Source organism: Dreissena polymorpha, chromosome 4 (assembly GCF_020536995.1).
Source record: "Dreissena polymorpha isolate Duluth1 chromosome 4, UMN_Dpol_1.0, whole genome shotgun sequence".
NCBI classification, from domain to species: domain Eukaryota; kingdom Metazoa; phylum Mollusca; class Bivalvia; order Myida; family Dreissenidae; genus Dreissena; species Dreissena polymorpha.
The window spans coordinates 135,797,860-135,816,976 of record NC_068358.1 but is presented as its reverse complement, the minus strand read 5'-3'; the positions used below and the strand labels follow the sequence as shown (position 1 = coordinate 135,816,976).

At 36.9% G+C, this 19,117-nt stretch overlaps 1 protein-coding gene across 1 annotated transcript in view; it reads left to right on the top strand.

The window, feature by feature from the left end:
* The window catches only part of LOC127878822 (sushi, von Willebrand factor type A, EGF and pentraxin domain-containing protein 1-like), a 48,305-nt gene extending 38,837 nt beyond the window's left edge, over nt 1-9,468 (top strand). The window contains exons 34-35 of the mRNA XM_052425348.1: nt 8,450-8,614; nt 8,840-9,468. Of these exons, the coding sequence (XP_052281308.1) occupies nt 8,450-8,614; nt 8,840-9,354 (680 nt within the window). The 3' untranslated portion in view covers nt 9,355-9,468. The remainder of the gene's footprint in view (nt 1-8,449; nt 8,615-8,839) is intronic.
* Nucleotides 9,469-19,117: the final 9,649 nt, after the last annotated feature.

Sequence of the window (19,117 nt, the reverse complement as noted above, 5' to 3'; positions counted from 1 at the left end):
TGACACATCACTGCATTTTAATCAGTTCGTCCCATTAAAGAATATTCCTACCATAAACTCTTAGTAAATAAAGTCGGAGCCTGACCAGACCTTTTTGACTTCGTAAAATGACCTATATCAATAGCTTATGAAACGCCGGGGGCATTTTTTTCCCGCCAGTAGATCCGATGGATAAATCCGAGTATTTCATTGGCTGATTTGAGAGAATTCCTCCCCAGAAGATTGGTCATATTGCTGCGTCCTATTCGAGATGAGTTGCTGAGTACTGCTTATGTAATGTTACACTGGTAAGTGTAGCAAATTCATAAGAAACATAGACACGGATTTCGGCCCAGGTGCAATTACGCATTAAATTCTATCTCGAAGAATTCCAGGGTCAGTACTCGGTCAGAGCTAAGGCAGTAAAGCGAAAGGGGAATGAGAGAAGAAACGGCGAGGAACGCAGGAGGGGGAGAAGACAGTGATGGCGGGCAAGGGAGAAAAAAAAGAAAGTAGAGGAGAGAATAGAGGGGAGCAGAGAGGAGAGCAGAGAGGAGAGCAGAGAGGAGAGCAGAGAGGAGGAAAGAGAGGAGAGGAGAGAGGAGAGAAGAGTAGGGAGGAGAGAGGGGAAGAGAGGAGAATAGCAGAGAGGAGAGAAGAGGAGAAGAGAGAGAAGACAAGAGAGAAGAGTAGAAGAGAAGAGAGAGAGAAGAGAGAAGAGAAGAGAGAAGAGAGAAGAGGAGAGAGAAGAGAGAAGAGAAGAGAGAAGAGAAGACAGAAGAGAAGAGAGAAGGGAAAGAGAAGAGAAGAGAAGAGAGAAGAGAAGAGAGAGAGAAGAGAGGAGAGAAGAGAGAAGAGAAGAGGAGAAGAAGAGAGAGAGAAGAGAGAAGAGAGAAGACAAGGAGAAGAGAAGAGAGAAGAGAAGAGAGAAGAGAAGGGAGAAGAGAGAAGAGAAGAGAGGAGAGAAGAGAGGAGAGAAGAGAGAAGAGAAGAGGAGAGAAGAGGAGAGAGAGAGAGAGAAGAAAAAAAAGAAGAGAAGACAGAAGAGAAGAGACAAGAGCACAGAAGAGAGAAGAGACGAGAAGAAGAGAAGAGAGAAGAGAGAAGAGAAGAGAGAAGAGAAGAGGAAGAGAAGAGAGAAGAGAAGAGAGAGAAGAAGAGAAGGAGAGAAGAGAAGAGAGAACAGAAGAGGGGAGAGAGAGAGGAGAGAAGAGAGAAGAGAAGAGGGGAGAGAAGAGAAGAGAAGAGACAAAGAGAAAGAAGAGAAGAGAGAAGAGAAGAGAAAAGAAGAGAAGAGAGGAGAAAGAGGAGAGAGAGAGAGAGAGAGAGAGAGATAGAGAAGAGAGAGAAGAGAGAAGAGAAAAGAGTAATATAGAGAGGGAAGAGATAGAGATAAGAAATAGATGAGATAATACATAAGATAGACATAAGATAAGATGCAATAGAACAAAGAATATAGAAAAGATAGAGAAGAGAGAAAAGATATAGAGGGCAGAATATATAAGATAAGGAGAAGAGAGGGAGAGAGATAGAGAGAAGAAGAAGAGAAGGGAGAAGGAGGAGAGAGAGGAGAGAAGACAGAAGAGAGAGAAAGAGAGAGACAGAACAGAAGGAGAAGAGAAGAGAGAATAAAGAGAATAGAATAGAGAGAGAGAGAAGAGGAGAATAGAATATAAAGAGAAATAGAATATAAGATAATATAGAAGAGAAGAGAAATATAGAAGAGAATAGAAATAGAAAGATAAGTAATAAATATAATGTAATATTTAATGTATATTTTTAATATAAAAATAATAATATATATTATCATATATACATAATAGAATAATATATACATAAAAAATATAATAAATAATATATAATATATAATATTAATTTATAAGTATTTTTTATAATATAATATATAATATAATATAATATATAATATAATGGGTCTGTGGCAAAAAAGTGATATGTGCTTTTTAATTCAATAAATACTGATTTACTCTGGCTCGTTTTAACGGGTCCCTTTAACCTTGATCATTAAGGGAAACAATATGCAAACTCTCTTACATACTTAAAATTACAATCTAAAATACAGAAGTTCGATCACGAATGTGTTGTTTGAGTTTTCAACAAATTGTATTTTACCAATCGCGATCTAGCTATGCATTTCTATTTCAAACATCTTACGAACACCCAATGCACAGCTATGCATTTGTATTTTAAACATCTGATGAACACCCAAGGCATAGGTGTTCATTTGTATTTTAAACATCTGATGAACATCCAAAGGACAGCTGTGCATTTCTATTTGAAACATCTGATTATCACCCAATGCACGCCCATGCGTTTCTATTTTAACATCTGACGAACACCCAAAAAACAGCTGTGCATTTGTATTTTAAACATCTGACGAACACCCAATGCCCAGCTTTGCGTTTCTATTTTAACAACTGACGAACACCCAATGCACAGCTATGCATTTATATTAAACATCCGAAGAACACCCAATGAACAGCTGTGCATTTAAATGGTAAACATCTGATGAACACCCAATGCACAGCTGTGCATTTGTATTTTAAACATCTGATGAACACCCAATGCACAGCTGTGCATTTGTATTTTAACATCTGACGAACATACAATGCACAGCTGTGCATCTCTATTTTAATCTGCCGAACACCCGATGCACAGCTATTCATTTCTATTTTAAACATCTAAAGGACACCCAATGCACAGCTGTGCATATCTGTTTTAAACATCTGCCGAACTTCCAATGAGCAGCTGTGCATTTCTATTTTAAACATCTGATGAACACCCAATGCACAGCTGTGCATTTGTATTTTAAACATCTGACGAACACCCAATGCACAGCTGTGCATTTGTATTTTAAACATCTGACGAACACCCAATGCACAACTTTGCGTTTCTATAATAACATCTGACGGACACCCAATTCACAGCTATGTATTTCTATTTTAAACATATGAACACCCAATGCACAGCTGTGCATTTATTTTAAACTTCTGCCGATCACCCGATGCGCAACTATGAATTTCTATTTTAAACATCTGACGAACATCTAAAGCACAGCTGTGCATTTCTATTTTTAACATCTGCCGAATACCCGATGCGCAGCTATACATTTCTATTTTAAACATCTGATGAACACCCAATGCACAGCTGTGCATTTGTATTTTAACATCTGACGAACATCCAATGCACAGCTGTGCATCTGTATTTTAACATCTGACGAACATCTAATGCACAGAAGTGCATTTCTATTTTTAACATCTGATTAACACCCAATGCACAGCTGTGCATCTCTATTTTAATCTGCCGAACACCCGATGCACAGCTATTCATTTCTATTTTAAACATCTAAAGGACACCCAATGCACAGCTGTGCATATCTGTTTTAAACATCTGCCGAACATCCAATGCGCAGCTGTGTATTTCTATTTTAAACATCTGATGAAAACCCAATGCACAGCTGTGCATTTGTATTTTAAACTTCTGACGAACACCCAATACACAACTTTGCGTTTCTATATTAACATCTGACGGACACCCAATTCAAAGCTATGTATTTCTATTTTAAACATATGATGAACACCCAATGCACAGCTATCATTTATTTTAAACTTCTGCCGATCACCCGATGCGCAACTATGAATTTCTATTTTAAACATCTGACGAACATCTAAAGCACAGCTGTGCATTTCTATTTTTAACATCTGCCGAATACCCGATGCGCAGCTATACATTTCTATTTTAAACATCTGATGAACACCCAATGCACAGCTGTGCTTTTGAATTTTAACATCTGACGAATATCTAATACACAGCTGTGCATTTGTATTTTAAACATCTGATGGACACCCAATGCACAGCTGTGCATTTGTATTTTAACATCTGACGAACATCCAATGCACAGCTGTGCATCTGTATTTTAACATCTGACGAACATCTTATGCACAGAAGTGCATTTCTATTTTTAACATCTGATTAACACCCAATGCACAGCTGTGCATCTCTATTTTAATCTGCCAAACACCCGATGCACAGCTATTCATTTCTATTTTAAACATCTAAAGGACACCCAATGCACAGCTGTGCATATCTGTTTTAAACATCTGCCGAACATCCAATGCGCAGCTGTGCATTTCTATTTTAAACATCTGATGAACACCCAATGCACAGCTGTGCATTTAAATTGTAAACATCTGACGAACACCTAATGCACAGCTATGCATTTCTGATTTAAACATCTGACGAACACCCAATGCACAGCTGTGCATTTCTTTTTTAAATATCTGATGAACACCCAATGCACAGCTGTGCATTTGTATTTTAAACATCCGACGAACATCCAATGCACATCTGTACATTTCTATTTTAAACATCTGGTTAACACCCAATACACAGCTGTGCATTTCTGTTTTAAACATCTGATTAACACCCAATGCACAGCTGTGCATCTGTATTTTAACATCTGACGAACATCTAATGCGCAGTAGTGCATTTCTATTTTTAACATCTGATTAACACCCAATGCACAGCTGTGCATCTCTATTTTAATCTGCCAAACACCCGATGCGCAGCTATTCATTTCTATTTTAAACATCTAAAGGACACCCAATGCACAGCTGTGCATATCTGTTTTAAACATCTGCCGAACATCCAATGCGCAGCTGTGCAATTCTATTTTAAACATCTGATGAACACCCAATGCACAGCTGTGCATTTGAATTTTAACATCTGACGAACATCCAATGCACAGTTGTGCATTTCTATTTTAAACATCGGATTAACACCCAATGCACAGCTGTGCATTTCTATTTTAATCTGCCGAACACCCGATGCGCAGCTATGCATTTCTATTTTAAACATCTAAAGGACACCCAATGCACAGCTGTGCATATCTGTTTTAAACATCTGCCGAACATCCAATACACAGCTGGGCATTTCTATTGTAAACATCTGATGAACACCCAATGCACAGCTGTGCATTTGTATTTTAAACATCTGACGAACACCCAATGCGCAACTTTGCGTTTCTATATTAACATCTGACGGACACCCAATCACAGCTATGCATTTATGTATTAAACATCTGATGAACAACAAATGAACAGCTGTGCATTTAAATTGTAAACATCTAACGAACACCTAATGCACAGCTGTGCATTTCTATTTTAAAAATCTGACGAACATCCAATGCACAGCTTTGCATTTGTTTTTTAAACATCTGACGAATATCCAATGCACAGCTGTGCATTTGTATTTAAAACATCTGATTAACACCCAATGCACAGCTGTGCAATTCTATTTTAAACTTCTGCCGAACACCCGATGCGAAGCTATGCATTTCTATTTTAACATTTGACGAACACCCAATGCACAGCTATGCATTTAAATATTAAACATCTGATGAACACCAAATGAACAGCTTTGCATTTAAATTGTAAACATCTAACGAACACCTAATGCACAGCTGTGCATTTCTATTTAAACATCTGACGAACATCCAATGCACAGCTTTGCATTTGTTTTTAAACATCTGCCAAACATCCAATGCACAGCTGTGCATTTTTATTTTAAACATCTGATGAACACCCAATGCACAGTTGTGCATTTGTATTTTAAACATCTGACGAACACCCAATGCACAACTTCGCATTTCTATATTAACATCTGACGGACTCCCAATTCACAGCTATTTATTTCTATTTTAAACATCTGATGAACACCCAATACACAGCTGTGCATTTATTTTAAACTTCTGCCGATCACCCGATGCGCAGCTATGCATTTCTATTTTAAACATCTGACGAACACCCAATGCACAGCTATTCATTTATATATAAAACATCTGATGAACACCTAATGCACAGCCTAGCATTAAAATTGTAAACATCTGACGAACACCTAATGCACAGCTATGCATTTCTAATTTAAACATCTGATTAACACCCAATACACAGCTGTGCATTTCTGTTTTAAACATCTGATTAACACCCTATGCATAGCTGTGCATTTCTATTTTAAACATCTGACAAACACCTAATGCACAGCTATGCATTTATATATTAAACATATGACGAACACACAATGCACAGCTATGCATTAATATATTAAACATCTGATGAACACCCAATGCACAGCTGTGCATTTAAATTGTAAACATCTGACGAACACCCAATTCACAGGTATGCAATTCTAATTTAAACATATGACGAACACCCAATGCACAGCTGTGCATTTCTTTTTTAAATATCTGATGAACACCCAATGCACAGCTGTGCATTTGTATTTTAAACATCCGACGAACATCCAATGCACAGCTGTACATTTCTATTTTAAACATCTGATTAACACCCAATGCACAGCTGTGCATTTCTACTTTAAACTTCTGCCGTACACCCGATGTGCAGCTATGCATTTATATATCAAACATCTGATGAACACCCAATGCATAGCTGTGCATTTAAATTGTAAACATCTGAAGAACACACAATGCACAGCTATGCATTTCTAATTTAAACATCTGACGAACACCTTATGCACAGCTGTGCATTTCTTTTTTAAACATCTGATGAACACCCGATGCGCAGCTATGCATTTCTTTTTTAAACATCTAAAGGACACCCCATGCACAGCTGTGCATATCTGTTTTAAACATCTGACGAACACCCAATGCACAGCTGTGCATTTAAATTTTAAACAGCTGACGAATACCCAATGCACAACTTTGCGTTTCTATTTTAACATCTGACGGACACCCAATGCACAGCTATGTATTTCTATTTTAAACATCTGATAAACACCCAATGCACCGCTATGCATTTATATATTAAACATCTGACGGACACCCAATACACAGCTATGCATTTCTTTTTTAAACATCTGACGAACATCCAATGCACAGCTATTCATTTATATATTAAACATCTGATGAAACCCAATGCATAGCTGTGTAATTGTATTTTGAACATCTGACGAACATTCAATGCACAGCTGTGCATTTGTAGTTTAAACATCTGACGAACACCCAATACACAGCTGTGCATTTCTATTTTAACATCTGATTAACACCCTATGCACCGCTGTGCATTTCTGTTTTAAACATCTGATGAACACCCAATGCACAGCTGTGCATTTGTATTTTAAACATATGACGAATATCCAATGCACAGCTTTGCGTTTCTATTGTAACATCTGGCGAACACCCAATGCACAGCTATTCATTTATATATTAAACATCTGATGAACACCCAATGCACAGCTGTGTATTTAAATTGTAAACATCTGACGAACACCTAATGCACAGCTATGCATTTCTAATTTATTTAAACATCTGACGAACACCCAATGCACAGCTGTGAATTTCTTTTTTAAATATCTGATGAACACCCAATGCACAGCTGTGCATTTGTATTTTAAACATCCGACGAACATCCTATGCACAGCTGTACATTTCTACTTTAAACATCTGATTAACACCCAATGTACAGCTGTGCATTTCTGTTTTAAACATCTGATTAACACCCAATGCATAGCTGTGCATTTCTGTTTTAAACATCTGATTAACACCCAATGCACAGCTGTGCATTTCTGTTTTAAACATCTGATTAACACCCAATGCACAGCTGTGCATTTCTGTTTTAAACATCTGATTAACACCCAATGCACAGCTGTGCATTTCTGTTTTAAACATCTGATTAACACCCAATGCACAGCTGTGCATTTCTGTTTTAAACATCTGATTAACACCCAATGCACAGCTGTGCATTTCTGTTTTAAACATCTGATGAACAGCTAACATCTAACAGCCAACTTCACATACCTAGTTAAGGAACGACCAATGAAATCGTGAAATTTGCCTTCTAATTGTGGTTTAAGCTCCGCTGATTGGTTGTCTCTGAATTATGTAGATAAGAGATTTTGTATCTATTTTAAGACACACTTTGAACCGCGGTTCAAAGTCTTGAACCCGAGTTTAAGGAAATAATGTGCAAACGGCACTTTGGACCCGGGTTCAAAGTCTCATAACTATATAGTTAACTGTTAAACCGTGGTTTAAAGAATTAATGTGTATTTCGCTTGCCATAAGTTTCTTCAAGCACTTAACATTTCTTGCTACAACTTCTTGATACTTAGTTGGTTACCACGCTTTATCAAACCATCGCCAACCTTTATTTTACATTCACATGGTGTTTTCATCGGTCTAATCAGCACCAATTAAAGACATTGATTTGTCAAATAAATATTCATTCTTAAGTTTATCATATTGACTATTGTACTGGATATTCGCTTTAAGTATTGTTCCTATTTTAAACTTAAAAGTTCTGTTTAAAGTCCAAATATCAAGAAAGATATCAACTGTATAACGCACGTAATGAAGTATACATCTTATGAATATGTGACATTGAATTTAAAAGTAGTCATTTCGAATTGAAGCTTATACTTCCTCTTTCTTTTTCAGAGCTTACCGAAAAAGACAAATCGCAATCTACTTCATATCTTGAGGCGTTGATAGCAGTGGCCGTCGTGTCAATTGCGATAATTGCTGTACTGTCGATTATACTAGCATGGTTTGTGCGACGATACATGACGTCCATGAGGAGTGATAAATCCAAATACACTTTTGGTACGTTCAATCTGACGTTTCATTGCGTAACGTGGTTATTAATACACTTTTAGACAATCCATGATTGCGCACACAAGCATATTTGCAGTGTATGTGTAATGGATCAATAATGATTTTTCCTGTTACGTCAACGTTCCACGGAAGATAAATTTTAAGGTACGAGTTTTTCCAAGATCATTTTGTTAAGACTTACGGTTAGTTATTAATCTACAATTGTTTTTTCAGACGGTAGTCATCGAAACGACGCGGTCAAGGATTTTCCCGCCTTAGAACGCGCAACGACCTCGATAGCGCCGGTTAATCATCAACATCATGTCCTTGAGAAAGGAGGCATGCTTGCAACGTCTCCAGCACCCTCGGCGTTCAAAAAGCCGACGAAGCAAAACTTCTCGGAAACACCTCGAGAAGCCGATATTGAGACGCACCGGTCCGGAGACAGCATCATCAGCTTCCGGAGAACAAAGACATCAATGACGGATAAAAGTGTCAACAGCATAAACTCGGTGGAGATAATTGAGCCTCCACGGACGCCCAATCCGAACAGACTGGTGCCGATAGATGATAAGAAGTCCTTGGTAGGGAGGATACCAAACAAGTCCCCAAAATTGAACGGAAAGGTTCCATACCTTGACCTCAACGGACATCACACCCCTGTGCGGTCGAATACGCCTGTCAATCATGGCATGCGTGTGTCTGACTCGGACAGGAGCAGTCGTTCTGTTTCTACGGTGGACAATTAAAATGGACTCAAACTAAGGGTGTATACGTGTCTGTTACGCAAATATTTCGTCTGCTTATCCAAGGGTTAATCTCGCGAAGTATCTGTACGTGTAAATAAAATAATGATTTTTTAACACGAATCAAAAGAATTCTGAATTAAATGATGGGCATCGAAAGATACATGTATTACAATTCGCAAGAATAAAACAGTTAATTTGACATTGTTTTCAGGACTGAAACGAAAATACTAGGAAGATTGTAAATACTATTACGTCACATTTTCAACGCAAATTAGTAAGAACCCACACACCGTAATCTTGGTCCTCTGAACAACATCACATTCTATATTACATATCACATATTTTGTTTAACGTTTGCATATCTCATGAAAGATCTTGATTGTATATCCTTTGTCGATTTGAACTGTTAAATGCATTTGAGGTTTCTGTAATGTGTGATCCTATACCCATTGTATAAAACATTTAAACTGAAATAAGGGTTTACGAATTGTTGTTTGAACTAATTATTCAACGATTATTCAACATTATATTGTGGGAAACACGTATCAAAAACAGTATAACAAGACAATTTAAACCGCTTTATCAAAATTAAAACACTAGTATGTAATACACGAGCTTGAGGTATAATTTATAAATAAAATAAATCAAAGGCAATGTTCCTAAACTGCCTGCACCAATCAAAACAATCATTTAAAATCAATATACCAACATATATTATCGTATATATAAATTATATATTGTCGCATAAAGTTTGATCTTTATGTATCGCTGCCATTGACAGCTTCGGCGTCGCCGTTGGTTAAAGTTTTTTATTAAGTCAAATAACTTTAACACTATCAAAGATAATTAACTCAAACGTGAAATACTTCTTTATGGCAACAAGACAATTGTGTAGGTCAAGGTGCATAACTCTGTCAGCATTATTTTTAGAGTTATTTCCCTTTTTATACTAAGAAATTTGAAAATTTTGTTAAGTTTTGTGTTTAGGTCCACTTTATTCCTCAAGTATCAAAGCTATTGCTTTCATGCTTGCAACACTTACTAACTATCATAAGGGGACTGTGCAGGCAAAGTTAAGTAACTCTGACTGGCATTTCGACAGAATTATGGCCCATTTTATAATTATAAAATTGAAAATTTGGTTAAGTTTTGTGTTTTGGTCCATTTTATTCCTAAAGTATCATAGCTATTGCTTTTAGACTTGGAACACTCGCTAACTTTCATACGGGGACTGTACTTGACAAGTTGCATAACTCTGGTTGGCATTTTGACGGAATTATGGCCCTTTTTTACTTTAAATATTTTGTTAAAGTGTGTGCTTGCATGCTTCTTAAGTATCAAGGCTATTGCTTTAAAACTTCAAAAACTTTCTTACTATCATGAGGGTACTGTACCTGGCAAGTTGAATTTGACTTTGACATTTGAAATACGTCTTTATTTAGGATCAGATTTGATTCATACATTGCCAAAACAACACTTACCTGACATACAACAATGGACTCCACCCAAAGCACCCCCCACGATCCACCCCCAGAATGCCCCCCCCCCCCAAAAAAAAATAAATTTTTCCTTAGCAGATGAACTGTCAGTCAGTCTGTGCGTCTGTCCGAAAACTTTTACATTGGTCATAACTCTTGCAACATTGAAGATAGCAGCTTCATATTTGGCATGAATGTGTTTCTCTTGGAGCTGCACATTTTGAGTGTTGAAAGGTCAACGTCGTCCATCAAGGTCAAAGGTCAAATATATGGCCTCTGTCCGTCCGTCCAAAAACCTTAACATTGGCCATAACTTTTGCAATATTGAATAAAGCAACTTTATTTTTGGCATGCATGTGTATTTCATCCTTCAAGGTCAAAGATCTAGGTCAATTTGGCAATATTGAAGAAATTAACTCGACATTTGGTATGCATGCGTATCTCATGGAGCTGCACATTTTGAGAGCTGAAAGGTCAAGGTCATCCTTCAATGTCAAGGTATAGGTCAATGGTCAAATTTTGCAATATTGAAGATAGCAACTCGATATTTGGCATGCATGCGTATCTCATGGAGCTGCACATTTTGAGTGGTGAAAGGTCAAGGCCATCCTTCAAGGTCAAAGGTCAAGGGTCACATTTTGCAATATTGAATATAGCAACTCGATATTTGGCATGCATGCGTATCTCATGGAGCTGTACATTTTGAGTGGTGAAAGGTCAATGTCATCCTTCAAGTTTAAAGGTCAAAGGTCAAATTTTGCAATATTGAAGATAGCAACCCGATATCTGGCATGCATGTGTATTTCATCCTTCAAGGTCAAAGATCTAGGTCAAATTTGGCAATATTGAAGATAGTAACTCGATATTTGGTATGCATGCGTATCTCATGGAGCTGCACATTTTGAGAGCTGAAAGGTCAATGTCATCCTTCAAGGTCAAGGTATAGGTCAATGGTCAAATTTTGAAATATTGAAGATAGCAACTCGATATTTGGCATGCATGCGTATCTCATGTAGCTGCTTATTTTGAGTGGTGAAATGTCAAGGCCATCCTTCAAGGTCAAGTTCATAGGTCACATTTTGCAATATTGAATATAGCAACTCGATATGTGGCATGCATGCGTATCTCATGGAGCTGCACATTTTTAGTGGTGAAAGGTCAATGTCATCCTTCAAGTTTAAAGGTCAAGGTGAAAGGTCAAATGTTGCAATATTGAAGATAGCAACTCGATATTTGGAATGCATGCGTATCTCATGGAGCTGCACATTTTGAGTGGTGAAAGGTCAAGGTCATACTTTAAGGTTAAAGGTCAAATTTTGCAAAATTGAAGATAGCAACTCGATATTTTGTATGCATGCGTATCTCATGGAGCTGCACATTTTAAGAAGTGATAGATCAAGGCCATCCTTTAAGGTCAAAGGTCAAATATATGCCTTGAAAGCGGCGCAGTTGGGGCATTGTGTTTCACGAACACAGCTGTTGTTTTCTTCTTATTTTTTAATTATCATCTTACAAATAACCACCCCACATTATTCCTCCTCTCCAACCCCCTACACAAAAAGATTTTTTTAAAACATGGTTAAAAACACAAATATTTATTTTTACTATTTTATTTTTGAAAAACCGTCAAACCATCCCACCCAAGCTATTGCTATCAAACTTGAAATATAATCGTATTAGTTTGTTGTATGTCTTTACACATGTTCAATAGATTGTTGAAAAGATACCTGAACTCAGAATCGTCTATAGTGTACCACTTCTTTAAAACATAAGCGATCAATATATTTCTATTGTGGTCCTCTTCCAGTTAGAATATGACTATATTACCTTGACCTTATTGAATACAAAAATGTATGAACAATTTCCCCACGATGGCTGACGTTATACTTTCAAGCACTCGAAAAGTCGAGCGCGCTCTCTTCTGACAACTCTTGTTTTAAGGTGGTTGTTTTATGCATGAAGTGATGTCAATTCTCAGTACCGACAGCATATTCAAAGCATACACGACTAATGCGACTATTCAGGGACCTATACAAACAAAAAATTGTATAGGTCCCTGGACTATTAGATGCGAAATTAAAGCACGCACACATACGACTTTCTTGTATGCATTCTTCCTTCAAAAGAACTTCCATGTTGCTGCCCAACAAATCCTTGAGTGTTAACAGCCGCCAATTAACGTTGTATTGATAAGACAATCATAGAAAACATCTCTTACTGAGAGCAGACGAGGAGAATAATTGACTTCTTTGAAGAAGAACAGTGTATGTGATCTAATGCTTGGGGCCATTCTCCGCCTCAATAAATCATTGTTGGTAGACGGTGACTAATGCGTCTGCATATGCATCATAAACGCCTTATACAATACATTTAGAAGCTGGAACCTCAGTGAAATCATTAGTACGGTTAATATCAATTCAAGTACCAAGTCATGTCCAACACTTACAAGTTACCCGTATTAAGAGAAAGGGCAAATTAAATGCTTTCGTATCTAGGAAAACATGAACATACGTTGTGGACTTCTATGAATTTGGTAACATCAAAGCGTTTGGGCTCTTAATCATTCAGAGATTTTGCTACAAAGTATACGTATTTAACTGCGGTTTTCTGTGCTGATTAACGAACGCAAACGTAAATTGGTTTTTGACCAAAAAAACTTAGTTTTAACGATGATACAATCGTCATCCACGAGTTTGACGGAGATTGTTTGAATCAATATATGACTATAGTTGATGATGGTCTAGCAAATGTCGATGTTGTCGCATTCTGCCTTATCAGTGGCATTACGTATTCCATATTCCAGCGCTTTAAATAAATCACAATGTTGCGTTGTGCCAATTGAAATTTAAGATGAGCGGAGCACATCGAAAAAACAAACAACGTCTATATAAGTTTGTTTGAAGGGCACATACATAGTGAACAAGAACGAGGAACCGTAAACACTGAATTTTTTTATTAGGATTTGTTATTTAGTTGTCTTCAAGCTAAAGACAAAATCAAATACGCTATTGATAATGATTCGAAAATCGAGGAAAAAAGTACGACGTATATGGTTGAAAGTCATTTTAAAGCAGTTGTTCTTACATGCAGTTTGGACGATGCTGGAACAGCATCGTATAAGGTATGATAACCATCAAAAAATTCTTCACAATGGCGACCTATGTAAAAGACCGAGCCAGTCCGATTGAGATAACTCGATTTTTCTAATCGAAATACCCCGACCTTGTTGATTTTCATTGATAACATTCTCCTAGCAGAGTTGTCGTTCGTGTTTCAACATTCAACAATGGCCGCCCCCCCCCATGAGAGTCTCGAGTCAAAACTTTCTTACTGTATAAATTGGCTTGTTTCGCTATTTTGAAGCTGTCATTTATGATATATGAATTATTTTATCACTAAATCTCCGCTGATGACAACAATGGATGGAATTCGAAGGATATATTCGATGTGAGTGGATCACTTTCTACAACAATGGCTTCGCCCATGAGAGACTTGATAACACTCGTGTCAAAACTTTCTTACAGCTTAAATCGGCTTGTTTCGCTATTTAGTAATGCAACAATAAATGGAATTCGAAGGATATATTCAATGTGAATGAAGCACTTTCTGGATCTCGATAGCTTGACAAGGCAAAACTGGCATACTGATGATACTTCTATTATAAATTTTGTTCGAGCATTTTGCGACTTATTGAATGGCTATGATACCCGATATCAGCATGTCATATGGGATTTGCATATCACCAAGCTGTCCTGAAATACAACATTGATTACAAACTCTTTACTCAAATTACTGGTTTGTATGAATTTTTTCTTCTTTCTATTTAAGTAGTTGATATCATTATAGTCCAAATAATTAGACGTAATTTACTGTTTAGTCCATGTATATCGACCTCATATTTATAGGAAGTAGATATTATGTTAAAGGGGCCTTTTCACAGATTTTGACATGTTTTGAAGTTAGTCATTAAATGCTTTATATTGATAAATGTAAACATTGGATCTTAAAAGCTCCAGTTAAAAATCCAGAATAAAATTCTTGAAAAAAAGTAGTCCGCAGCAGGGCTCGAACCAGTGACCCCCTCAGTCCTGGAGTAAAAACGCATTAGCCTGCTCGACTATTCTGCCAAGTATAAATGGTTGACGTATTTTATACCTAATATAAGCAATCTTCGTAGTTTCACACAAACACCAACATAACTCTCCAAATTATTCAATCGTTTCGCGTTGCAACGCTTTATAATTTTTAAATCGTTAAAGGATGCTTATAATGGCTATATAAGACCATGGTAAATGTTCAGTAATACTGTTTCCTAAAAATAACATAATTAAAACAAAAAATTTGCGAATCCGATGCAACTTTTTTCAATTTTTTGTCAATTTACCAAAACCTGAAAAGATCCCTTTAAAGTTAAATCAACTGTATCCCAGTAAAAGAGACATTAAGGCGATTGTGGCCAGTTTAGATCCAGTTCAGCCTGCAGTTGCTTGAAAGCTGTTTGCTTAAGAACGGGTTTTCTGACAATGACAAATAGTTTAATTGGATACTGATTAGACTGCCCTTTTCCTGTGACCTGGCTAATTAAATTCAGAAGCCTGGTAACAGTTTAACATTAATGTTACCAATGTGTCAGACCAGGGTCTGGATTTTGGAATCTAGGACATGCATGGTCAGAAGATGTCATTTAAGATTATACATTTTTTCAAATACATACAAATGCATACAAATATTAATAGTAATGCACTAAGTCAGAAGGAATTTGACTTCGGCTGGTGCCTTGGCACACCAGGTGTTTCGGTTGCCATAGTTTGATGGACTCACTACTTGGATGTGTAGTTACATTATTTACAGTATATCAAACAGTATAATATTATATTAGTGTATTATTATGCCCCCCTTCGAAGAAGAGAGGGTATATTGTTTTGCACATGTCGGTCCGTATGCCCGTCCACCAGATGGTTTCCGGATGATAACTCAAGAATGCTTAAGCCTAGGATCATGAAACTTCATAGGAACATTGATCACGACTCGCAGATGACCCATATTGATTTTGAGGTCACTAGGTCAAAGAGCAAGGTCACGGTGACCCGAAATGATAAAATGGTTTCCTGATGATAACTCAAGAACGCTTATGCCTAGGATCATGAAACTTCATGTGTACATTGATAATGACTCGCAGATGACCAATATTGATTTTGAGGTCGCTATTTCAAAGGTCAAGGTCACGGTGACCCAAAATAGTAAAACGGTTTCCGGATGATAACTCAAGAACGCTTATGCCTAGGATCATGAAACTTCATAGGTTCATTGATCATGACTTGCAGATGAACCATATTGATTTTCAAGTCACTAGGTAAGAGGTCAAGGTCACGGTGACCAGAAATAGTAGAATGGTTTCTAGATGATAACTCAAGAACGCTTATGCCTAGGATCATGAAACTTCATGTGAACATTGATCATGACTCGCAGATGACCCCTTTTGAGGTCACTAGGTCAAAGGTCAAGGTCACGGTGACCCGAAATAGTTAAATGGTTTACGGATGATAACTCAATAACGCTTATGCCTAGGATCATGAAACTTCATAGATACATTGATCATGTCTCGCAGATGATCCCTATTGAATTTCAGGTCACTAGGTCAAAGGTCAAGGTCACGGTGACCCGAAATAGTAAAATGGTTTCCGGATGATAACTCAACAACGTTTATGCCTAGGATCATGAAACTTCATAGGTACATTGATCATGACTCGCAGATGACCCCTAATGATTTTCAGGTCACTAGGTCAAAGGTCAAGGTCACACTGACTAAACTTTGAAAAATGGTTTCAGGATGATAACTCAAGAATGCTAATGCCTATGATTATAAAACTTCATAGGTACTTTGATCATGACTCGCAGATGACACCAATTGATTTTCAGGTCACAAGGTCAAAGGTCAAGGTCTCAGTGCCAAAAAAAGTATTCACACAATGGCTGCCACTACAACTGACAGCCCATATGGGGGGCATGCATGTTTTACAAACAGCCCTTGTTTCAAAGATGTTTTTATGTAGTATGCTTATATTAATATTTACAAAATTGATGCATATGAATGATAGACTTTACTGAAATCATTTTAATGATACTGAAATCATGACAGTGAATTAATACTGATAATTATTTAATATATTTTGCTTGATCATGTACATCTATATCAAATGAGATCATACTGTAACTTCAGTGATGAATTTCAGTGAAATATATTAAATCCAAAATAAAAGTAACTCCTATATCTCTCCCGCAGAGCGCACACCTAAACATCCTGCTGTGTACCTATCCAGATCCAGATAAAAAGATATGATACATAATTATGTATCGTATTGTTCAGAAGGGATGATTTTACCTCTGTTGTATCAATGTATTGTTTTACTATTTTAATCAGTGTGTTTAAAGATATACAAGCATAGCCCCAGGGTCCTTTCTTCAGGCAATGAATATTGCATATCCTTATCTCTTTTTCTAATGGATATTTTAACTAGTTCCTACATTCAATACAGTAAAATATATGTTAAGTAGTATCTGTACAAATTGGTAGATTAAATTTGTACATCAAATATTATTTTTAAATTGTTTTAATAAGATATAGTTCAAATGTTCATACTAGATTAATTTAGAACCTTAGACATGTCACGGAGATCTAGAGTCCGTGGTCATGTGGTAATTAAACATTTTTAAATATAACCACTTTTATATGGAATCCTGACCAGATCTCAAATGCATATCCCTTTTCTCTGTCACCCTGGTCATCTCCTGTCAAAATGGCAAATTTTATGCAGAACCGTTCTTTATACACAATGGTTGAATGAAAAAATTGCAATCCTTTTCACATGGAAATTCACTTTGACAGTCATGGAAAAAGATCCTGCACAACACAGATCAAAAATAATTTTTATTTGTGGATAATCCCATATCTTGAAACTCTATGTGCATAAATATCTCAAGTCTTCATGAAATCAGGACAACAAAAATGTTTTTTAAGTCCTTAATTGACCTGGCAATACATAAAGTAATCAGATTATTATAAGCTCAATTAGTCTATTTATGTCATATGCTTTGTGTATTGTAAACATACACACAATATTGCAGGTACATGATAGCAATAAATAATAACAAAGCCATCCATACTATAAAGGTCAATGGCAAAGCCTGTAAGAAAAATTTGAACGCATTGCGTGTAATCACACAACGTGCTCATGGTGAGCTTTTGTGATCGCTTTATGGCCGTCGTAAGCCGTCAACACTTGCCATGTTAACTCTGTGGATGCCACGTTTATATTCCAATCTTCATAAAATTTGGCCAGAATATAAGTCTCAATTATATCTTGGATCAGTTCGAAAATGGTTACAATTGGTTGAAAAACATGGCTGCCAGGGGGCGGGACATTTTTCCTTATATTGCTAGAGTAAACCATTGTAAACACTCGAGAGGTCACATTTATTTTCCGATCTTCATGAATTTTGGTCACAATATTTGTCCCAATAATATCTTATTATCTCAGGTGAACGACTTTGGGCCTTTCAGGCCCTCTTGTTTGTTCATCTTACCATTTGAAGAAAATATATCATTGCACAGATGTCTTTTCTTTTAGAATGTGTTATGCTGCATTTCTTATGTGGCTTTCTCGGGGTATATTGTTTAGCACATGTCAGTCAGTCCGTCAGTCGGTCAGTCCACCAGATGGTTTCCGGATGATAACTCAAGAACGCTTAGGCCTAGGATCACGAAACTTCATAGGTACATTGATCATGACTGGCAGATAAACTCTGTTGATTTTCAGGTCACTTGATAAAAGGGTAAGGTCACAGTGACTAGAATGCTTAGGCCTAGGATCATGGAACTACATAGGTACATTGATCATGACTGGCATATGACCCCTATTCATGCTCAGGTCATTAGGTCAAAGTTCAAGGTCACAGTGAGTCAAAACAGTTTAATGATTTCCGGATGATAACTCAAGAATGCTTACGTCTAGGATCATGAAACTTCATCGGTACATTGATCATGACTTGCAGATTACCCCCAATTGATGTTTAGGTCACTAGGTCAAAGGTCAAGGTCAAAATGTTATCATCCGGATACTATTTTACTGCTTTGAGCCACATTGTGCTGTTAAAGCTATCTATGTATAGTATAGATTGTTACAAAACCTTGTTTATCAATAAAAATAAATGAAAAAATTGGCTTTCTAAAAGTTGTAGTCTTGGATGATATATTCCTCCACTTATAATCTACGACAATCTTTTGA